At 41.6% G+C, this 24,590-nt stretch overlaps 1 protein-coding gene across 7 annotated transcripts in view; it reads right to left on the bottom strand.

Annotated features, from left to right (window-relative positions):
• Positions 1–24,590, bottom strand: part of Atp10b (ATPase phospholipid transporting 10B (putative)) — a 333,470-nt gene that overhangs the window by 88,281 nt on the left and 220,599 nt on the right. For 3 of the 7 annotated variants that reach the window (XM_047556625.1, XM_047556626.1, XM_047556624.1), the window contains 2 exons: positions 12,646–12,940; positions 11,489–11,683 (listed from right to left, as the gene is read on the bottom strand). In XM_047556625.1, the coding sequence (XP_047412581.1) occupies positions 11,489–11,683; positions 12,646–12,940 (490 nt within the window). Of the gene's footprint in view, positions 1–8,240; positions 8,367–9,998; positions 10,556–11,488; positions 11,684–12,645; positions 12,941–24,590 lie in introns of those variants that run through there. The other 4 variants (XM_047556629.1, XM_047556627.1, XM_047556630.1 and 1 more) reach the window with 4 other exon arrangements.

Genomic DNA, 24,590 nt, shown 5'->3' on the forward strand with positions numbered 1-24,590 from the left:
CTGGGGGCCCTGACCATCAATGGTGCCCGTCTTGCAGCCACACTGGGTGTCGTGGTCTCCTTCCTCATTGCTTCATGCACCTTTTATTTTCCACTGTGTAATAAACAGCTTGCTGGGAGCTGGGGCGATCCCAGACTTTTCATTGAATCCCCTCAGTCGGGTAGGGAATGGTAGCCAGCATGGGGAGTGCTCAGGACACATGAAGTGATTTCTTACGAACACAAGACAATAGAAGGAAAGCTTTTCCTACTCTTTAGCCGTTGTAGCATCCAATCCCTGTTTTGTTATGGACTCCTGGGTGGAGACTCCGATAACAATATGATTGTATTATTGGCTGACAGGTGTGGAGAGCCTATAATGAAAGCACCGATTTACATGACCTTTACCTGCCTGATAATGAAATGGTTTTTATTATCATCTTTATTTCACAGATGAGAAACTGAGGCCCAGAAAGATTACCTGACTTGGGTAAGGTCACCTAAGCGCGTCCACAAGGAGGTGAGTGGCCGCCGTGGGAGCATCCCGATTCTACTGGACTTGGGGCAGCGTTAGGGGATGAGAAGCAGAGCAGACAGAGCCTCAGAAAGTGGTGGCACGAACCTAGCAGGGGCTGGGAGAGGACAGGAGCCACGCCTCGGGAACCTGAGCTTCATTCCCGGTAAGACAGTGGCTATGCATCCTTGCCCGTGAGACACAAATCATGTCTGGTGTCCAGAGTGCAGCGCTTCAGGGACACCTCAGTTCTTGCTTTATGGCTCTCCTGCCCATGCTTTTGGGGAGAAGCTAAAGCATTCTCTCCTGAAATGACAAGCTGAATTTGCCCCAGTGGATTACAGCCCACAGTGGACTCAGGGGAAGGCAGTGGTGGGAAAGGGGCAGGGGGAGAGGGGAGAGGGAAGGCAGGAGGGAGACAGAAAGTGCAAGAGAGCAAGTCTGTGTGTGCACGCGCACGTTGGGGGCACTTGTGAGACGGACACCTCTGGAGGAAGCCCAGCTTGCTGTTGTCAATGCGGAACAAGACCTGGGGGCTGTCCGCCACAGTCTACTGGTCTTGAACTCTAGCCAGTGGAACTTTCCCTAGTCATGCTTCAAGCAGAGCTGGACGTTCCTCTACTGTCTGTCTTTTCCAGATCCTCCCCCAAGGCCCATTTTGCTATGTTATTAGAGTTTGGAGTTAAGTTCTACAGTTGAAGATTTTGGTCTTGTATCTTTTTAAATTCCAGCCAGTGGCCTTTCTTTCTTACTCCCCTTGGTTCAAGTTCATGGTGAACTTGACTCCCGGCTGTCAAGTTTCTAGAACTTTCTGTAGCAATATTTCAGATCATGGTTTCTTAGTGCTGCAGAATGCCTGGAACTAGGCTAAGCATTTGACATGTATTCTCTCAGCTAATACCAGAAGCAACCCCGGGGTGTTTCATGATTGTATGTTGGAGTCAGGATGGCCCTGACACAGCTTACATTCTGCCTTGTCAATCGCCTTATTTTGAGTTTTCCAGGAAGTTGCTATTCAGGGGGAATAATAGCAGAATGGGGACCAAATAGCTGCTTTATTAACAGCTGCACAAACCTGATGACCCACTGCACTGTCTGTGTTAGAAGTTGGGTTGGAACAAGTGGCTGATGCTCCAGACTGGATGAGGCCACTATCTGAGGCTTCCCTGAATCTAAATCTTGGTATAGGTGTGCTCAGGTGTGCTGTGGATAGGGTGACTCCAGAGGGGTTTCCTGAATTTAGATTTTAAAATCTTGCTACATAGAATAGGAGAAAATAACTTGCAATGGAACCACCTCGAACCAGTTATCCCAGTCCTCAGCTTATACCCAAAGGACTTAAAATCAGCATACTACAGTGATGCAGCCACATCAATGTTTACAGCACTTCAACTCAAAATTACCAAGCTATGGAACCAACCTAGCACCCTTCAACAATGAATGGATAAAGAAAATGTGTTACATATACACAATGGAAGATTACTCAGTCATAAAGGAGAATGCAATTGTGGCATTTACTGGTAAATGGATGGAACTGGAGACTGTCATGCTGAGTGAAATAAGCCAGTTCCAAAAAACCACAGGCTGAATGTTCTCTCTGATATGTGGATACTAACCCATAATAAGAAAGGGTATGGAGGGGAAGGATAGAAATTCATTGGATTAGACAAAAGGGAATGAAGGGAAGGGAGAGGAACGGGAATAGAAAGATAGTAGAATGAGTCAACATAACTTTCCTGCGCTCACATATGCATACACGACCAATGTAACTCTACATCATGTACGACCACAAGAATGGGATCCAAACTGGAATGGATTGCACTCCATGTATGATATGTCAAAATATACCCTACTGTCATGTATATCTAAAAACATTAAATTTAAAAAAAGAAAAAAAAACAAGAATGGGAGAAAATATGAGAGAGGAGAGCTTTGGTGTTTGCTTTTAAAACGTTGTTATCTCCACCCACTGGTTAATGCAACTCAGTGAATGTCCTTGAATTTTACCAACAAAGTGAGTGATGTCCTGTATCAGTGGGGACCACAGCAAGAGAGAAGAGAGCTTGGCCTGGGACTGCTATTGAAAAAATTAGAGTTGAGATGAGTGGGATTAAAACAAATTATTTGTTGCTACTTTCAGCAGGCACCGAGTTAAATGGTTTATAGGATTATCTCATTTAATCCACATGACCCTGGGAAGTAGCTGGCATTCTTGTCCCCATTTTACAGACACTGAAATGGAGGCTCAAGTGATGGAATAACTATTTCTGGCCACTCCTTTGCTGAGTGGCAGCTCGGTGACAAGCCCAGGTCCCACACCAAAGTCCCTGCTGGAAGCAGGCAGTAAGCTCCCCGCCCAGGGGCCTGCTTCATCCTCCCGGTTCTGTGCCCTGCAGTTTACATCTACAGATCTGTTATTTTCAAACCCTCTTGGATGTCATCTGCATATCTTCTCACAAAATAGACCTTTGAGAGAAGATGGTCACAATTTAAAGAGGAGCCCAAGTGGGTCCCCGCTGCAGGGCCACACAGCTAATTAGTACTATAACAAGGGTCAGAACCTCATCCCTCAGGTTTCTGCCTGGGGACACGGGCATGAACGGCAACTGGCAGACGAAACTAGGGAGCAGGCCAGATCCCCAGCGCCAGGCTTGCAGAAGACTGGCTGTTCTCCTGGAGGACATGCAATTATTTTGATGTTCCGGCAGCCGCCTGATTTATAGAAGGGACACTCTCCAAGTCTTGGTTAAAAAGTCAGATTGAAAAAAGAAGCCCCATCTGTGTTGTTTTCCCCTTAAGTTTCTGACATTTCTAGGTCCTGGTCCTTCTGCTAACAGCATAAGCCACACGTGCATCTTTGAGTTGCTGTCTGAACAGGCCGTGAACTGCAATGTGTCCGCTCTGCCGGGGAAAAAAATGTTACTCCTCCTTCAATGCTGTCCTGAAATGTCACCTCTGCAGGGAAGGAGTCCCTGGGTCCTGATGTTTCCTGCAGGCAGCCAAGTCACTAAATCCTCTGCACTACTGTGTCCTTTTGAACGCAGGCTTCTAAGCACCCTGAGTGTTGTAGCTGTTTGTAAGTTCCTCACGAGTCCCACACTGTGAAGCCCTTGCGGGCACACAGGGCTGCCATGGGGCACACGCACACCAAATTCTGAAATCAGATTTGCAGAACAGGTGAGTGAGTGGGCGGCTGGCTCACGAAACTCTGGGTGGCTTTAGTTTCATTTTGATTTGGGGACAAAAACCACCCCAAATTCCTCGGTTCACTTTCTTCCTTCCGTGTCCCATGTTTGTCCTGAATACAAATAAAAATTTACTAAGCTAGATGGAAAAATACAAATCTCTTGCTGGGTCTGGTTTCCAGATTCATTAAACTGAGCCCTGGGAGAAACGAAGCTAATACAATTCTGAAGCTAATCTCTCCTCCAAGACATTCCATAAATCTGATTAATGGGTCACCTTTAGACCACAAGCACAGTTGCTGTATTAAAAGAAAACGCTCTAACAGGATTGTAATTCTGTTAACAAGGCTTCTGCTGTTTGCAGACAGACATTTTCTCATGGTATTAACAAGCCTGGGCTGGTTGATGCCTGGAATTAGGAAGTGAGCAAAATTTGATTTTTGATGGCACAAAATTCTGATGTTTGATTGCACGAAAATGAGAAAGGAACAAAAAGGATGTCAGACTTGGAAACATGTAGATCCGAGATGAAATGGATAGAGTCGGTGCTCAAGATAATAAGGGGTTTTTGTTGTTGCTTCTTAGGAAAAAAAATTATCCTCTCAGATCCTGCGTTTTTTGCCTGAGATTCCATCACGAATCAGAGAGAGTTGGCAAGAGGATCTGCCTTTTAGCACCTGTCAGTCAAGATGTCTAACGGGTAGGTTGGTTTCTAGCTTCTTATTCCAGGTCTTTCATAGACTCATTTCAGTTAGAAGAACTTTAGAGACAGAGAAGCACAGAATGTCCCAGAGTGTGTATGTTCCTGTCAACAGGTAGAAAGCAACGTACAGAGAATCTACATTCAAAACGACTCTACAGTGATAGTGAGGAGAACTTGGAGGTGGCCACCACATCTGTCCCCCCTCTCTTAGAAATCATTTCTTCTCTCTTCATTTGGGTTTTACTTCTCTCCTGAGTAGCCCATGTGCTTTCAGGGAACCTGCCCGTGTGCTGGGTGCTGTGGTAAGCACTCTGACTCAGGTATAACCTCATTACCATACTCCCATCTCCTTTCCCTAAGGGTTAGGTCATAGGTGGGCACATGACTATGGGGGGCCACTGAGAGGTGAGGAAGGTTTATGGAGGAAGCTTCCTTGACCTTCTAAGAGGGTCATCAGAAGTTTCTTTCTTTCCTTCCTTCCTTCCTTCCTTGGTGACCACATGTTGTGATGGCTGGCTCTGCTGCAGCCATCTCACTGCCTTGAGGCAAGTCTGAGGGTGAAGATGACAGAGAAGGAGGCTGAACAACAAGGACAGCAGAGACTGGCTCTAGACTGCTGACTGAGCCATGCAGACCTGACGGCTTGCAGACCTCAGGACCTCTGTGGTAACTTAAGTCAACAAATGCTTTTCCTGCTTGAATCTGAGTTGAGGTTTCTGCTCCTTGCAGGGGGGAACACCTCACGATCCAGCTTAGTTAGACAAAACCAGGCAGAATCCTTACTGAGGGTCATCAGAACCTTTTCATAATAACATGCATCAAGACTCAAGCATTGGGCAGGTCCTATTTCCCCAATTACACTGGCCACGGGTTCTGTTCTGCCATAGTGCATCTCAAAGGACCAGATGTAGTGTGACTACCAAGTTTTACAAAAGTGGAGACTGAAGTGGGGGAAAATCTTTTCCACATGCACTTCAGATAGAGCACTTATCTCCAAAATGTATAAAGAACTTACAAAACTTCACACCAAAAATACAAAGAACCCAATTAATAAATGGGCCAAGGAACTGGACAGACACTTTACAGAAGAAGACATACAGGCAATTAATAAATATATGAAAAAGTGTTCAACATCTCTAGTAATGAGAGAAATGCAAATTAAAATGACTCTAAGATTTCATCTTACTCCAATTAGAATGGCTATTATCAAGAACACAAACAATAATAGAAGTTGGGGTGGATGTGGGGGAAAAAGGCACACTTTAACATTGCTGGTGGATTTGCAAATTGGTGCAGCCACTCTGGAAAGCAGTGTGGAGATTCCTCAGAAAACTTGGAATGGGCTTACCTTTTGACCCAGTTATCCCACTCCTTGCTTTATACCCAAAGGAATTAAGATTAGCATACTACAAGTGATGCAGTCACATCAATGTTTATAGCAGCTCAGTTCACAAAACTAGATTGTGGAACCAACCTAGATGCCCTTCAATTGATGAATGGATAAAGAAACAGTGGTATATATACACAATGGAATATTATTCAGCCAAAAAGAAGAAGAATATTATGGCATTTGCAAATAAATGGATGGATTTGGAGAATATCATGCTAAGTGAAATAAGTCAATTCCAAACACCCAAAGGCTAAATGTTTTCCCTGATTATATATGATGATATATGATGGGGGTGGGGGGGGTGAGAGAAGAATGAAGGAACTTTAGATTACATAGAGGGAAATGAGAGGGAGCGGGGTATGAAAAATGGTGGAATGAGACAGACATCATGACCCTATGTATATGTATGATTACACGAATGGTGTGAATCTAGATCGTGCACAACTATGGAAATGATGTACCCCATTTGTGTACAGTGAATCAAAATGCAGTCTGTAAAAATAAAAAATAAGGAAAAAAAGTGGATACTGAGATCCGGAGAGTAGTGAGCTTCCTGGCTGAGTACTTAGCTGCATCTGTGCGAGCCTCTGACTCCCAGGTCTGCTTCTCACCATAACATGAAGCCTCGCTGTGCCTAAAGAGGCTCCCTTAGTAGGATGAACCTCAGGAGAGGAATCATTCTTTTGCAGAAACTCCAGATTCCTTGAATAGGTTCCAAAGTAGGGGGTCCACAGACACAACAGAACTTTAGGTCAAATAAAACAGATCAAGTGTCTGAAGTAATTCTATCAGTTGCCAACACTGAAAAATCAGGTATTTCAGATAAAAATATCTGTTTCTAGCTTCCTGAATAAATCTCAGGCAATCTGGCAACACTAAGCCTCTCTTTCCCCCTGGTGAGGTCCCGTGCTGGCTGCATGGCCAGCTCTGCCTCCTGGGATGAATGTCTGGCTTCCCCACAGTCCACAGTCCCCACCACTCCCTGCTGCCTCCCAACACGGATGCTATCTGCAGTACTAGGACAGGAGTGATATTGCTTTACTTTCAACGACTAGTCCATTTTATTTAGTTCCCTATTTGCCCTTGTAGTCAATAATCTTGCTATAACTGAGAAAGGTAAATTGTCCAAACTTAGATATTAAGAAATAGGTCCAAGGTCCAGGAAGTTTGGAGCAACCCTGAGTTAAGCAAAGAGAAACAGGTGTCTTTACTTGTGTGTCTTTTTGTAATTTTTAAAGACTGCATTTTGATTCATTGTACACAAATGGGGCCATCATTTCGTTTCTATGGTTGTGCGCGATGTAGATTCACACCATTCATGTAATCTTACATGTACATAGGGTCATGATGTCTGTCTTTGTCTATGGGTCATGAGGGCCAGCACCCATGTTTTGGCCATGGACGTCTTTCCAGAGACCATCTCCCCACTATTATTATACTGAATACTTCCATGGAAGGACTGCTATGAGGACCTTCTGTTCCCTCCGCACAGGGAACTGTTAGACTAATCCTTTTTTCCCCTTAGATTTTTATCATCTTGCTTCTTCTGATGCTCCCTGGAAGCTGTTTTGAGAACAGAATGGCAGGCTGGCCCAGGTGGGTCGGCTCTTCGCACAGGTGAGCCTGTGATCTAATCAGCGTGAGATTATCCCCAAGAAGAGGCTCATTATTCTGGAACATTCTGGCAGAGCAAGGAGAACAGGACCAGGCTCACTGCAGCCCACTCACATTCCTCCCTAAGCAGCCAGCTTCAAAAAAAAAAAAAAAAAAAAAAAAAAAAAAATGAGGAGAGAAAAAGTCACAGGGGATTGGATTTGTACCCGAAGAAAAATAATGTGACCTTAAAATCTGCCTCTTCCAAAAAAAGGCCTCACGGCTGGCAGTTCTTTTTGCTCTCTTTACAAGGTCCACTGAAAGGCAAGGGGCACCTGCATCTCAGTTCTAGGTGACCAGTGTGCTCCCAACATGCAGGACAATTAGGTCTGACTGGAAAAAGGCACGGAACCCTCAGATTAGTTTTTCTGCATGTGGAATCGTGGCCCTTCCAGTCAACAGGCAGCAGCTCACTTGCGGCTGATGGATGAGAGTGGACTTTCACTTAGGGGTTCTTTGGTGACAAACAAGTCCCTGAGCGAGCGTCTCCTCGGAGGCTTCCCCTGGCTACAGCTTTTCAAGTGGAGTTTGTCTCGTGCACCCTTTTGCCAGCCAGCTCTGTGCTGGTCACTTCATCCTCCCAGGGAAGAGAGCACCTCCTTGGAGGTAAGCAGCTCTTCCCTGGCTGGAGCGCCCCTGCCCCCCACCCGAGCAAACCCCTCATCCCAGCAGGGAGCAAGCAGCAAAACCCCTGCTGCTGAATGGGGCCCGATCAGGTGGGAGGAAGTGAGGCAGACCACCCAGCTGCTCCTTGGGAGAGGTGAATACTTTCCCGTCTGCAGGGAGCTGAGCCCTCCTCTGCTGGCCAGTCAATCACCTGCGCTGCTGGAACGCACATCCCCTCTCCTCGGAGTCTCTCGGCAAGTCCAGGTGCGACCCCCTCGCTCCCTTGGGGGCCACATAGGTGGTCACAAAGTCACGACATGCTCTAACTCTATCTTCTTTCCCTTGCCCAGTGAGAGTGTGTCCTATCCTAACAGTCCAGTGTGGTCATTGACCCAATAGCAGCTTTGCAAAACAGTGATATGTATCAAGTGACATAAAATCACGGATCTGGTGAAATAAGCCAATCCCCAAACACCAAAGACCGAATGTTTTCTCTGATGTGCGGATGCTAATTTATAATAAGCGGGGAGGGGGCTAGGGAAGAAAAGAGGTGCACTGGATTAGGCAGAGGGGAGTGAGGGGAAGGGAGGGGGTATAGGGGTAGCCAGGACAGTAGAATGAATAGGACATTATTACCCTATGTGCCTACATGACTACAAGACCAGTGTGAACCTGCAGCACGAACAACCAGAAGAATAAGGAGCTATGCTCCATTTCTGTAGGATGTGTCAGAATGCATTCCACTGTCATGTATAACTGATTAGAACAAATAAGCTAAATACGAAAAGAGATATCATGAATAGGGGATTCCCTGCAGACCATTCTATATTATCATACTCCATTTCTTTCTTTTCCTCTCAACCAAACTTTTAATATAGTACTTGTTAAACTATCAAATGAGCTCATTTGAAGTCTGAGGGATGTTCCAATCTTTTTTGGTCTTTTTGAAATATGCTAGCAGCTAACCAAATATAAAAAGGCAAATGTGGACACCAGTTAAGGTCAGTCGTACAACATGGGATTTTAAATTCCGGTTGCTATTGTGTAGGTTCAGGAATATTCGCTTAGGCTTTTTTGGAGCTCATTGGATCTTCTCCACCTTGGGAGAATATTTAGCTCTATTTATTGGAAAGTTATAAAATAAGGTCACTGAAGACAAAAGGAAGGAAATTATTTAGTTAATACCATTGGGCTATTCTCACTTAACCAAATTCTGGGTTATTTTAGATCCAATGTGTTGGTTTATGACTTAGTTTAATCATTTTTCCTCTTTGTTTTGGATGGAGTTCAATGATTATATATTATTCAAATAAATTTTAGGTTATTACTGCTAAAAAAAAAGTGACATGAAATTATGGGGCAAGAAGGTGACATACTGTCTCTGTCAGGAAACATCAGAGGGACATTCAAGGACAGTCTGAGCGAAGGGAAAACTACAAATTGCACATTCTAACCACAACTGCAACTTGCATTATCGAACATTTATTATGTGTTAGGCAGAATGCTAATCACTTTCTAGAGATTATCTTGTGCAATTTCCACGACTACCCCAGGAATTGCCTAAGGTCATGTAGTTCCTGATTAACCCAGATGACGTCCCCCTCTCTGCCCCCATTCTCCAAACACAATGTTTGACTGCCTCTCTGAGAAAAAGCAAGGGCTTCTCCCTGCACGGTCCCCAAACACACTCAAATGCGGGCATGACCACACGGAACGAAAAAGAAGAGAGAATTTACAGAAACTTCTTGAAGGTCGGATGAATTTGGAACTGTAAGAAAATGCTACATAATGAAGACTTCCCAGTTTGAAAAGACGGACTCAGCCCTCCTGTTGGAGTTTGAGGCTATAAGCATCCTCACCCCAGAGAAGTGAACACTGAGTTGAAATGAGAACCCCCTCCCCAGCCCTGCCTCAGACAACAGCTGGAGGGGCACAAGCCACACAAGGGTCACCGGGTTGTCTGCGTTACCTGCTGTAGACGAGGCACTCTTGGTTATTGATCACTTTATCGGATTGGTACCTCCGGAGGTCTTCCCAAGCGTCTTTGATGGCAGTGACCACCAGGATGACACATACTGGAATCACGTTCAACCCAGGCTGAAAAGCGCTGACCACAGGGATGAAATTCAGGATCACAATGGCCACAAAGTAGAGGTTGGCAAACCGGTGCAGTTGCTCAAAGATGTTCTTGGGGATGAAGGACAACACGGTGTACTTGCTGGTCTTAATCTGATTCCCACAATAATGCCAGTTGGGGTTCTCCCTGGGGGACCATCCTTCGAAAGGCAGGTTGGAGACCACCACGCGTCTCTTGTCCTCTTTCCTTTTCCGCCTCTTCCTCCCTTCCTTCCTCATCTCTGCGCGCTCCTGCCTCTTTGGTTCTCATAATTTAACTCTCATTTTTCACTGACCTTCTTGACTGAAAACTTCTCCCCCTTCTTTCAAAAGGAAGACTCCAAATAAACAGCCAGGGGAGAACTATGACCAGCCAGGAGCCTGCAGGGAATGGGTGTGGACCCACCAGGACACTTCCTTCTACACGGTGGAGACTCCACCTGTTGGAATGTAGACGTCACCACCAGGTATCTTCCTATTTCATCCAGGGCAGCCAAGAACAGGTGCACCAACTCTGGGTCCTAAAACCTACCTGGTTCAATTCTAAAAGCAAGGATTGCTTTTTTTTTTTTTTAGCTAAGAAACTGAGGCTTTAAAAATGGTATACTATTTCAGGTTGGGAGAAATTATCTAACCACCTTCCAAAGAGTTTCTCCTGAACTGTCTCCTGAGATGATCCTGTCTTCATTGAGTTTAATTTTTCAGTTTCCAATCCACTCTTTTTTTTTTTTTTTTTTTTTTTTTGATACCAGGGATTGAACTCAGAGTCACTCGACCACGGAGCCACATCCCCAGCCCTATTTCAGCTGTCATTTAGAGACAGGGTCTCACTGAGTTGCTGAGTACCTCGCTCTTGCTGAGGCTGCCTTTGAACTCCCGATCCTCCTGCCTCAGCCTCCTGAGCCGCTGGGATCACAGGTGTGTACCACCCTGCCCAGCTCTAGTTCTCTCTTAATAATGGAACCACTTGTGCTTAATAATGAGTATTTTTCTAAGTTAAATCAAGGCTTCTCAACATTAGCACTATTGACATTTTTGACTGGATGATAATTTTTCATTGTGTGTGTGTATGTGTGGGGGGTGGTCTTGGGTGTCATAGGCCATTCACCAGCACCCTCAGCTTCTATTCGGTCAATGCCAATAGCACCCTCCCTCCCAGTGTGACAGCCCCCAAATCTCTCCCCATACCACATGCTTCCTGGGGGGTCAAACTGCCTCCTCTTGAGAATCACTGAATTAAATGAAAGAAAGAAAATATGATGTAGGGCAAGAGACCAGTGGAATGTGCTGAGGAGTTTGTTTAACCCATTCTCGAGGGAGACAAGAGAAGCCAGTTTCCCCTACCTTTCATATATTCTGACGCTGGAGCGGTTTATCTCTCTATCAAAGCGGTGTCTCTTGAGGTCCTCCATGCCGTCCTTGACCATGATGATGAACAGCACGATGACCAGAGGTAGCATGGTGATCTCCCTGTGGAAGACTTCTAGGGAGGGGACCCAGTTCAGAACCACCAGGAACAGGAAGTAGAGGTTGGCCCACCTGGAAGGGGCGAGCCAGGTGTGAGTGAAGGCCGGAAGTCAAATACGCTGTCCTCCCTGTTTCTTCCCACTCTTGGCCCTGATCCACTAAAACAATGTCTACCTTCAGTTTCATCTCAGATGTGGTGGTAGGGGTTTGAAGTCAACCGATCTTGATATTAGCACTGTTCCTAGTGTTTACTGGTTGATTAACACACCTGAGCTTGTTTGTGCTTATGCAATGTGGGAACTGTACTGTCTACTTCAGAAAGCTCTTATAAATGTTACATAGTAAAATATTTTGGGGGGATATACAGTATGGTGCTCCACAGCCTAGTAGTTGCTCAGTAAATGGCAGTTTAGAATAATTACAAAATTTAGGATGATTTCCAAGACTACCTTTTGATTTATAATCAGCAATGATTTTCCATACCTTATCTCAGAAGAGTGGTTTATGTTTTCTAATTTTTCAAGCTCATCTTATGTCCTTTTCCCATAGTGCCTTTGCACATGCAGGTCTATGTGCAGAAACTCTCTACTGCTCCCTTCCCCGATTTCTTGCTGCATCTTTTTTCTCCATTAATACAGTTTCATCTTTCAGCTTACATTTCAATGGCTACTTCCTCAAGGAAGTTTCTTCTGATCCTGAACTAGGCTAAATTTTCCTCAAATGTCACCATATACCTCTCTTTGAAAGTATTTGTTCTAGTCATAATTTTATTTTGTTACATAACTTAAAAATCAGTGTCTCTCTCTTCACTAGCTAATACACTCCTGAGTCTGGTTTCTCTTTTTTCCTGATGTACCTCAAGTGCCCAACAGGTGACCTAATAAATATTTAATGAGTGAATGAATGAAAAAAACTTCAATAGGCACATAAATCGGGGTTTTAAAGGAGAGTTGGCCCCAGAAGCAGCATCTCAGCTCATCTAAGTGGCCAATACTTGGTTAAAATGCGTGCTGTTTGGACAAGGGGCTGCGTACCTGTGAAACTGTTCAAAGAGATTCTGGGGCAGGAAGGTGAAGAGGGTGTACTTGGTGGTGCAGATGGTATTGCCGGGGTATCTCCTGGAGACCTTGTCCCAATCCTGGTGGCAAAGGCTGTTGTTGGGGATCACGACCCGCTGCTGCGGTAGGTTGTGGTCCTGCCTCCCCTTCTCTGCAGAGAGCAGTGCCGTGGTTTCTGACGGAGTCTGGGGAAAGCTGTCTCGGACCCGCCACCGCCACCGGGGCCAAGATGAGTCCACGGAGAGGGCCATTTCCAGCAATGAGCTGAGGTCTGGAAGACATGAGAGGTCACCATGGTCAGGAGAAACAGGAGGCATGCCAGCTCGTTCCCTTGTCCAACAAGGTAGATGCTGGGGCCAACGCTGTAGAGAGATCCCTGCAATCCATGTGTTCTAGGATGAGGGACGTTCAACAGATGCCCATAGATGTCGGTCAACACAACTGACGTGTGATGAGCATCTTGGAAGCAGGTAAGGGGGATGAGAGATGCTGATGACACAGGTGGTGGCCCTCAGGGGAAGCATGAGAGCTCGCCCGGGGAGAATCCTAGCCCTGACTGATTGCTAATGCTGAGCTGCCTCCTCCACCTCACTCATCTTTACTTTCCTTTCTGAAAACCCAGAGAGACTACTCTTGCTGTGCTTTTTCACATGAACTTTGAAAGGAACAAATTGTATAGGACAGAAAAGGATGTCGTCACATTTTAAAACAAAGGGAAAGGTATTTTTTTCTTTAGGATTTTTTTTGGTTCTAAAATTTTCTGATACTTATAACATTTCAGAAAAACTTATCCGTGCTCAGAACCTCAAATGGGTGTGAAGAACGGCACAGGGAGAGGTTTTCCTAGGACACAGACTGGAGGTGGCATGGCTGTGCCAACTACTGCTGTCGTCATGGACATGCACTGGCTGGCTGGTGGTGGCTGGGGATCCCCTTCTTCCTCCTCATCCCCAACTGGTGGTTTCTGAATCTGAGCCCTTGGCCCAGTGGATGCTCTTCCCAGATGGTGGAGCAATGTGGTCCACCTAGGCTCTTCCACTCCCTCAGCAGCTTAAAGGAACCTATGAGTAAAGCCTCAAGCTTCCTTGTGGCCAAATTTTGCTTTAAAACTCAGAAATACAGGCTGGGTACCATGGTGCACACCTTGGGAGGCTGAGGCAGGAGAATCGCGAGTTCAAAGCCAGCCTCAGCAGAAGCGAGGTGCTAAGCAACTCAGTGAGACCCTATCTCTAAATAAAATACAAATAGGGCTAGGGATGTGACTCAGTGGTTAAGTGCCCCTGGGTTCACTCGTGGTCCAAAAAGAAAAAGAAAAGGAAAAAAAGGTTCAAATACATTATTCAAAGATACAGTTTGTAAAGTTAGAAGTTGTGTATAATTGTTCTTCTCCCTTAGTAGGCTCAAGGGAACACTTGAGTAGGTGGATGAGTACATGTCAGGTATTATTAATCTTACTGGGAATGGTCCAGCCTGTCATTGTAAATATTATCACTTAGGAAAAAAAGTTCCATTTCCAGTATAAATGGTAATATTTTACCTTCTTGATGCCCATATGATCAGACCCTCGTCATAATTCTCTTCATAGCTTTAATCAACCTAAATGATTTCATCAACCTAAATGATCCATGACCCCCAAGGCTGTTTGTTGGAAGCTCTTCGGAGTCTAAGTAAGCCCTTGTAGCAAGCATGAAAAAAAATAAATGCAATTACAGGTGCCCATCATAACGTTCCCAAAAGCAATATTATGGCATTTGGCAAGATAGAAATAATATCATACATCTTCTTTCCCATTATAAGAAAATATGCCCCCTTCATGCATTCTTTTTTTTTTTATTGCAAAGGAAGAGGAAATGAAAAGATAATTCACGAATAGAGTTGAAAATGCAAATGAGAAATCTTGCCTTGGCTAACACCGTACACATCAGACTTCTCTCATTTTTAGCTGGTAACATCTTTTTAAATGAAGAGATTAAATTGGTACGGGAGATGAAGGTATTTTAGAAGGGGTGGTTTAAATGCCCATTTATCATAATCACATTCTTTCTAACAATCTACAATAAACTTCTGTAAAAATGAAGCGAATGTAAGATGGATGTCAAATCCCTGCGTGTTGTTTGACGAGGAACTGGATATTTTCATAATTTCAAAGAATCCTTCCTGATCATTAATTTCAATGATAAAAATAATCATTCAGTGGTGGTGAAATCTGGTGGACACCAGGTAGATCAAGAGGGCCAAGTATCACCCATACTGGGGTAAGGTGACATCTCATGCCTCCTGAGAGGATGTGCTGAGAAGAATGTGACCTCATTTCTGCAGCAGGAACAATAACAAACCTCAAATTACAGGTTACTCTACAAAATAATTGACCTGTGCATTTCAAGTCAAAAAGGTCAAGGAATTGTTTGATGGAAAGAAGCTTAAGAAGACATAGAATGGAATATAAACTGTGATTCGGATTCCATCCTGGACTAGGGCAGAATTAAACAGGCACAGAGGCATTATTATGCAGTAGGTGAAATCTGAATATGAACTTAAACTTAGGCCATTGTGTATGTGTGTGTGTGTGTGTGTGTGTGTATACATACATACATATTTTGTGGGGCTGAAGTTTGAACCCAGGGCCATAGGCAGGCGAGGAAAGCACTCTATCACTGAGCTGCATCCCCAGTCTCACGTAAAGTATTTTAATAATGTCACATTTTCCAAATCTGATAATAATAGGGATGCTAATTTTTTTTTTTTTTAAAGTCTTGTTCTTAGGGAATGTATCCTGAAGTATGTAGGTCTCAAAGATTCAGAAAAAAGTGTATGCTTGAATATGAGTGTGGATGGGGTCTGCGTGCATGCCCTCACACTCACACAGAGTGTAAGAATCAGGGAGTCTTCCTGGGAAAAGGAATACTTAAACAGTTACCTAAAGACCACATAAGAGAGAGCTTGGAGAATGGTGTTCCAGGTAGATGAACCAGTTCTAGAAACAGCAAGAAGTCCACAGGGGTGTCCCACGGAAGACATGGAACGAGGGGACATAGACTAGCAAAGGTGAAGCAGGAGAGACAGAGCAGGGTCAGAGGAACTGTTAAGGTTCTCATGCTGAGAACCTCATGTGGGGGAGGTTCTAAAGTGTTTTACGCAGAAAGTGACATGATGTGAACTGTGGACTCTGCACACTACACTGGTAAAGCACATAGGAATGGGCGGCGGGGCCGATACTGGTGGGGGGAAGGTAGCTCCCCACCCACTGCCAGTTCTCTAAATGAAGTGCTTCCTGCCAACACTAGGACGGGAACAGAGGGCACTGCACAACCCTTTTGTCTGAGGTGTGTTTTATTACTGCACCTGGAAGAGCCGCCCAAGGTCCTTCCTGTTGCCGTCTGTCTCATTCTGCTTTCCTGAAACCACAGCTCCCACTATCCGTGGATGTCAGGATTACGGAGCTTTGCAAGTTCACACTCAATCACCTCGGCTAGAAACAGCAATCCTCACACGCCCCAGCGTGACCTTCCTCTGGGCAGGATGCCCTTCAGATCAGAGGGGGCGTTTTTATGAGGTGGACCAGTAGCCTAATATCCTGGATTAACTAGTTCTCAGAGGAACCCCACTCTCATTCCCAAACTCTCTTAATCGTGCTCCATCCACATTTCCAGTGAACCTCAGTTTTTTCTCCTTTTTATAAATCCAAATAAACCCCCTCATTAGCAAATTCCATTTTTATGGGCAGGGGGTCAACTGAACAGTTATTCACTGGATCAATAAATACATATTGAACCCTTCTGTTGCATGACGGTCAGTAAACACTACACATGGCTCTCTCTCCTTAGGAGCTTACCTTGGTGTGACTGAGAGATTTTAAACGCACACTCAGGGAGAGAAATAGATACTCACCCACCAGGATAAGTACCTCAAAGGAGAGCAGGGTGCAATAATACTACATTTCAGTGGGGTTGAATTTGTCCCTGGGAAGGTGGGACTTGAGCTGAGATCAGGAAATGAGTAAGAGGAGGCTAGATGGGGCAGAGAGTGTGTGTGTGTGTGTGTGTGTGTGTGTGTGTGTGTGTGTGTGTATCCTAAGCAGCAGCAACCACATTTGCAAGCTGCCTGTGACTGGGGTCAACTTGTTGACTTTGAATGGAAAGAAGGCTCCTGAGTAGGAATGAGTGCCGGGGAATCATTTTTAATTCATGAACAATTCTCCAAAAAGTGTGTCAGTTGGTCAAGACCATGGTAGGGGGTGGGGCTCTAAAATTAAGTTGAATATACACTTAATTTTTTTAAAATTGTTGTTGCTGTTTGCACTGGTTTTATTAGATGCTGACTGGTTTAGGAAAACCAGTTTTATCAGGATTTTAACCACTTACCTCTTTTATCAGGATTTTAAGATGAGATTTTTCTAAGCTTGCTTGTATGATGGGTGGATATTTTGGCTATCAATACTTGGGAAGCACTTTGCTCTGAGTTTCAGTGAGTAATCAGTGGGGTTCAATCTTCCCTATTTGATCTCTGTTTGATAGAAACACACTGAGTGACTTGAACACACTCTTGAGAACTTGTTGGACATTTCCATTGATAACTAGTATATTACACTGATATTAGAATTAATTAGAACCTAATAAAGCTTGGCCATCCATTAACCACAGGGATTTTTTTTTTTTTACCTTTACTTTATTCGTAAATATGTGGTGCTGAGAATCGAACCCAATGCCTCACACATGCTAGGCAAGTGCTTTACCATCTGAGCTACAACCCAGCCCTAATCACAGGAATTTTTTTAAAGTGCTCTATCCTCAGGACAAAATGTGTAAATCTTACAAAATTTTTTCTTCTAGACACCTAATAAACAATCACTGTGGAAGAAATGACCTGGGGTTGGCATGTCCTCAAATCAGTGAATTATACCAGGGTTTCTCAAATTGTGATGACTTTAGAATCGCATTCCCGATTTTTACCACACATAAATAAGTGTTTAATTAAATGCAATCTACTTTATTTAAATCAATTTGCTTCTTAAAAGTTTAAATGTTGACTTTAGCTTTGCGTTGAAAACTTTGATATCTGAAACTAAGGAGCTTGATTTTTTTTTTTAATAGGCATTACTAACAGGTGGTACTTTTCATTAATGAAAAAGTAGTTTTTATTTACTTTTGGCATTAATAAGAAGTACTTCCTGATAGTAGGGCCTATTACAAAAATGTCTTTCAATCTGGGTCCCAAAAGAGATAGTCAATGCTCTCCTAAGATTTTAAGTATTTCCCACAGAGTCCAATGTCCCTTACAGGTAAGAGGAGGCCATGAAACTGGTTCTGGCCATTAGACAATGAGCAAAGGGGTAATTCACTTCTGGGTCCCTGATATAAACTTCTGAGTTTGACTTATTTTTCTTAACACAATGTCCTCTATTATTCTGCAAATGACGTAATTTCATTTTACTTTGTGGCTGAATAAAACCATATTGTGTATATTACCACATTTTTAGATACCTAGGCTGGTTCTATAGTTTAGCTACTGTGGATTATGCTGCTATAAACATGGATATGCATGTATAACTATAGTAGGATGACTACAATAACTAATTATAGTAATTAATTCTTCAGGATAAATACCAAGGAGAGGTATAGCTGGGTCATATAACGGTTCCATTCCTAGGTTTTTTAGGGATCTCCATGGTGATTTCCATAGTGGTTGTACAAATTGACAATCCCAACAAGAGTGTAAAAGTGTTCCTTTTTTTTCAGCATTTATTATTATTATTTGTATTCTTGATGATTGCCTTTCTGACTAGTGTGAGATCAAACCTCAGTGTAGTTTTGATTTGCATCTCCCTAATTGCTAATGATGTTGAACATTTTTATCATATATTCGTTGGCTGTATTTCTTCTTTTGAGAAGTGGGTTTAGTTCATTTTCCCTTTTATTAATTAGATTCTTTGGTGTTTTTTGGACTTCTTTGCATATTCTAGATGTAAATCCTGTCAGAAGAATAACTAGCAAAGATTTTCTCCTATTCGGTAGGCTCTCCACCTTCTTAATTGTTTCCTTTGCTGTGCAGTAGTTGTTTTTTGATACCATTCTATTTATTTACTTTTGGCATTATTTTCTGAGTTTTATGGTTCCTATTGAAAAAGTCTTTGCTGGTGCCTACATGTTGGAGTGTTGATCCTGGTTTGTTTGTTTGTTTGTAGGAGTCTCATAGTTTCTGGCCTAATTTCTAGATCTTTGATCCATTTTGAACTGAATTTTTTTAAAGTTATTGATGAACCTTTATTTTATTTATTTACTTACATGTGGTGCTGAGAATCAAACCCAGTGCCTCACACTCGCTAGGCAAGCACTCTACCACTGAGCCACAACCCCAGCCCCTTGAATTGAATTTTGTGCAGGTGAGAGATAAGCTCTAGTCTCATTCTTCTACATATGGGTAACCAGTTTTCCCAGCACCTTTTGTTAAAAAGGCTGCCATTTCCTCCAGTGTATATTTTTGGCACCTTTGTCAAGGATCAGGTGACTGTATCTGTGTGGGTTTGGCTCTGTCTCTTCTGTACCACTGGTCCATGTGTCTGTTTTTATGCCAGCACCCTACGATTTTTGTTGTCATAGTTCTATAGTGAAATTTTTTTTTTCAAGTCTCCAATGTCTACTTGTTTGTTAATTCACAAGTTTGTTAGTGGACTAATTTAGAAGCACATGCAGTTCACAGATAACGACAGCTGTCACTAACCCCACCTCAATAAGCTCTGAGCACTCCAGTCCTGTCCACATGCTCTTCCATCTCCCACTCTCACGACGCCCTTGCAAGGCAGAAAATATCCTTGTTTTACAGATGAGGGAAATGAAGAAACCTAAGCCAGCTTCACAAGCCTAGTGCGTGTCAGAGCTAAGCTTAGAAAGAAGGGCGACAGGGTTCCTGAGTTTCTCTTACTGCCCATTGTGTGCACATTATTTATGGATTCTACTGAAGGAGAGGAACAAATTGTATCCTTCTGAGTGTGAGAAGAACAGCCTTTGCTTCTACAGTACTAATGCCCATGACAGGCAGCACGTACAGAGCATTCAGTATGTGACAAGCCAGTTCTCATTGAAGTCAGGTATTATGATTCCTCCAGGGTTGCTTTTTTGGCTTAGAATTGCTTTGGCTATTCTGGGTCTTTTACCTTTCCAAATGAATTTTAGGACTATTTTTTTTTCTAGTTCTGTGAAGAATGCCATTGGTATTTTGAAGGGGGTTGCATTGAATCTGTGTATTATTATTAGTCGTATGGCCATTTTAACAATATGAATTCTGCCTATCTGTGAACACAGGAGGTCTTTTCATCTTCTTGTGTCTTCTTCAATTTCTTTCTTCAGTGTTCTAGAGCTTTTATCATAGAGGTCTTTCGACCTCTTTGGTTGAATCTATTCCTAGGTTTTTTATTTTTTGAGACTATTGTGAATGGAATTGTGTTCTTGATTTTTAAATTTTTTAATTTGTTCTAATTATACATGATAGTAGAATGCATTTATGCATTTTGATAGATCATACATAAATGGAGTATAATTTCTCTTTTTTCTGATTGTACATCCACGTGCAGTCATATATGCACATGAAGTAATAACGTCTGTTTCACTCCACTATCCTTCCTACCCCCATACCCTTTCCTCTCCCTTCACTCCCCTCTACCTAATCTAAGGTAACTCTCTTCCTCCCTAGAGACACCCTCCCTTATTGTGAATTAGCATCTGCATATCAGAGAAAACATTCGGCTTTTGGTTTGACAGATTTCCCTTAGCATGATATTCTCCAACTCCATCCATTTACCAACAAAAGTCATAATTTCATTCTTCTTTAAAGCTGAGTTATATTCTCTTTCTCAGCAGATTCATTATTGATATGTAGAAAAGCTATTTTTCTTTTGTATGTTGATTTTATAACCTGCTACTTTGCTGAATTGGGTTTTTAGCTTTAGCAATCTGTTGGTTGAATGTTTTGGACCATCTAAATATTATAGGTCCATATCATCTGCAAACAGTGATACTTTGACTTCTTTCTTTCTTATTTTAAGCCTTTTATTTCTTTTTCTTGCTTAATTGCTCTGGCTAGAATTTCTAGTATTATATTAAATAGGAGTGGGGAGAATGAATGTCCTTGTCTAGTTCCTGATTTTAAAGGAAACACTTTCATTTTTTCACTATTTGCTATGATGTTGACTTTGGGTTTTTTGCATACAGTGTTTATGATGTTTAGGTAGAGTTCTTCTATCTCTAGTTTCTTTAGGTTTTTATAATCGTGAATAGGTACTGAATTTTGTTAAAGGCTTTCTCTGTATCCATTGAGGTAACTAGTAATTTTTGTCCTAATTTTATTACTATAATGAATTACATTTATTGATTTTCATATATTAAGCCATCCTTGCTATGCCTAGGACAAAGCCAACTTGATGTATAATCTTAATATCTTGATATACAGTCTTAATATGTCATTAAATATGATTTGCTATTTATTTATTTATTTATTTGGGTACTGAAGATTGAACTCAGGGGCCAATTAAACCACTGAGTCAATCCCCAGCCCTATTTGGTGTTTCACTTTGAGACAAGACCCGAATTGCTTAGTGCCTTGCTTTTGCTGACGCTGGCTTTGAACTCGAGATCCTCCTGCCTCAGCAACCCAAGCAGCTATGATTACAGGTGTACACCACCATTCCTGGCCTCATTTACTAATATTTTATTAAGAATTTTTACATGTAAGTTCATCAGGAATATTGGTCTGTACTTTTCTTTCTGTGTGATTCTGACTTACAAATGAATTGGGAAGTGTTTCATCAATTTCTATGTCATGGAATAATTTGAGGAGCATTGGCATTGGTTTTTCTCTAAAGACCTGGTATAATTCAACTTAGAACCTATCTGGCCCTTGTCTTTGTTGGAAGATTTTTTTTTTTAAATTGCTTCTATTTCATTGCTAGTTCTTGATTCAATTTTGGCATGTTGTATGTGTCCAGAAATGTACCTATTTCTTCTATGTTTTCCAATTTATTGAAAATAAGTTTTCAAAATAGTCCCTAATGATCTCTGGATTTCTGTGATGTCCACAGTGATTTTTCATTTTTTACTTTTGAGTTTATTGATTTTGGTCTTGTTTTTTTGGGGGGTGGGGGTTAGCTTAACTAAGGACTTATCAGTATTTTTTATCTTTACAAGGAACCAATTCTTTGTTTCATTGATCCTTTGTGTGTGTGTTTTTTTAATTCTCAATTTTATTGATTTTGGCTCTGATCTTAATTATTTCCTTCCTTCTACTGGTTGTGGTTGTGGAATTTGTTTGTTGTTCTTTTTCAAGAGGAAATGTGTCATTAGGTTGTTTATTTGGGCTTTTCTGACCTTGTGTAGGCACTCACAGTTATAAACTTTCTGTTATAACTGCCTGCAGAGTATCCCATACATGCTGATATGTTGTATTACTATTCTCATTTGATTCTAAAATTTTTAAAATTTCTTTTAATTCCTATTATCCATTCATCATTCATAATTGGACTATTTGATTCCATGTGTTTATATAATTTTTGTAGGTTTTTTGATGTTAATTTCTAATTTAATTTCATTATGATAAGAAACAAGGAATAATATCATTTTTTGTATTTACTTAGAGTTCCTTTGTATCCCAAAATATGGTCTATTTTGGAGAAGATTCTACCAGCTTCTGAAAAAAAAATGTATTTGGCTGTTGTTGGATGAAATATTCTACAAATGTCTGTTAATTCCATTTAATTTATAATATTTTTTAGGTTCAAGGAGTCTTCACCGAGTCTATATCTGGATGCTCTATATTGATGAGAGCGGTGTGTTAAAATCACCCAGTATCATCATCACCATCATCATCATCATCATCCAATAGTGTTTTTTATGTAATCAGGTGCACCAATGTTGGGGCATAAATATTTGCTATCACTACACCTTCTTCTTGGACTGTTCCCTTTTCTAGTATGAAGTGATCTTCATCTCTTCATATTAATTTTAGTTTGACATTTGTTTTGCCAGGTATGAGAGTATCTACTCCTGCTTGTTTTGGGGCTCCATTCACATGGTGTATTAATTTCCATCCTTTCATTCTCATTCTGTGGCTATCTTTGCCTTTGAGTGTCTTGCAAACAACACATAGTGGGGCCTTGCTTGTGGATCCATTTTGCTAGCCTATGTATTTTAATTGGAGAGTTGAGACCATTTGCATTCAATGTTACTGTAGAAAGATATTTATTAATTCTTGCCATTTTGATTTATTTATCATTTAATTCATTATCATTATCATTTAATTTGGTCTTATTTTTCATTTCTAAGCTATTCCTAAGATTTATTCTTTGTTAGTTTTAGGGTTGTTTTTTTAAATTCTTCTGTGTGCAGTAGTTCTTTAAGTAAGTTGTGTAGTGCTGGTTTAGTAGTCATGAATTATTTACTTTCTGCTTATCTTGGAAAGTTTTTATTTCATTTTCAATTTTGAATGATAGCTTTGCTGGATATAGGAGTCTTGATTGACAGTTATTATCTTTCAGTACTTGGAACACATTGTTCTAAGCCCTCCAGGATTGTAGCGTTTGTGCTGAGAAATCAGAAGTAATTCTGATCGGCTTACCTCTGAATGTGACCTGATGTTTTTAAAATTCTATCCTTGTTCTGTATGTTAGGCATTTAAATTATAATGGGTCATGGACAGGTTCTATTTTGATCTTGTCTATTTTGAGTTCTGAATAAATCCTATATCTGGATGTCTAGCTCATTCTCAAGGTTGGAAAAAATTGTGTTATTATTTCCCCAAAGAGGTTATCTATTCCATTAACCTGCATCTAACAACTCTCTTCAATTCCAATGCTTCTTAAATTTGATCTCAGTGTTCCATAGTTCTTAGGTATTCAGATCATGGTTATTTATTTTCTATTAATACTGTCTGAATGTTCAAGGTTGACTACTTTATATTCTAGCTTTGAGAATTTGTCTTTAGCAAGTTCTACTCTATTAGACTTTCAACTGAACATTTGATCTATTGTTCTTTCTTTTCTAAGATTTCTGATTCTTTTTCAACATCAGTCTCCTTATTGAATTTTTTATTTATATCCTGTACTGATTTCCTTAATTAATTCTGTATTCTTTTGAAATTCATTGGTCATTTTTATAATTATTCTTTTGAATTCTTTATCAGACATTTTATCAATATCTTTGGAGTCAGTTGCTGGTCAATTATGAACTTTAGAAGATGTTTTGTTACCTTATTTTTTCACATTTCTTGTATTCCTTTGTTGGATTTTAGGCATCTGCTGGGATGAATTTCTCTTCCACTCTTATATGTGGGACTTTTTTTTTTTTAGGGCACGACCTTCTCTTTCTAAAGTGTCCTAGAGTGATCTAGATTGAGCCCCCCTCACAGATATGGCTTCCACAGCCTTTGTGTTAATTCTCTTTTTGCTGTAGTAATGGGTATATGTGGGTAGGAACTGACGGTTCACCTCTAGTCATTTCTACTTGGGGTCTGGTTGTGTATTTGGATTTTCTGGTGTCATATTTTTTGAAGTATAGCTGAAATTTGAGTGTTGTTATCTTGTGAGTGGAACAAGGTGCAATATCTTTTGGCTGGGTTTAGTGGAGCATTAGAGTATCCTATGAACCTGTAGTGTCCCAGTAGATTCCCAGTAATTCACTAAAAAGGGGAAACAATAGGAATAACTGCTGCACAGCATTAAAATAGGTACCTGGTGCCTATCAGGACGTGTACAACACTATTTACTACAAAAACAGAAATGGTTTTGCTAACAGCAAAAACAATAAATAACCTTAAATTACACCTGGCATTAAAGCAAACAGCAGGTGTCAACTATGTCATTTATGGCTGTAATAATTGCAACAATATGAACGGTAGGGGCAGGAATTATATAAACAGAATAGTTCTAAAAGTGGTAA

This window comes from Sciurus carolinensis, chromosome 6, assembly GCF_902686445.1.
Source record: "Sciurus carolinensis chromosome 6, mSciCar1.2, whole genome shotgun sequence".
NCBI classification, from domain to species: Eukaryota; Metazoa; Chordata; class Mammalia; order Rodentia; family Sciuridae; genus Sciurus; species Sciurus carolinensis.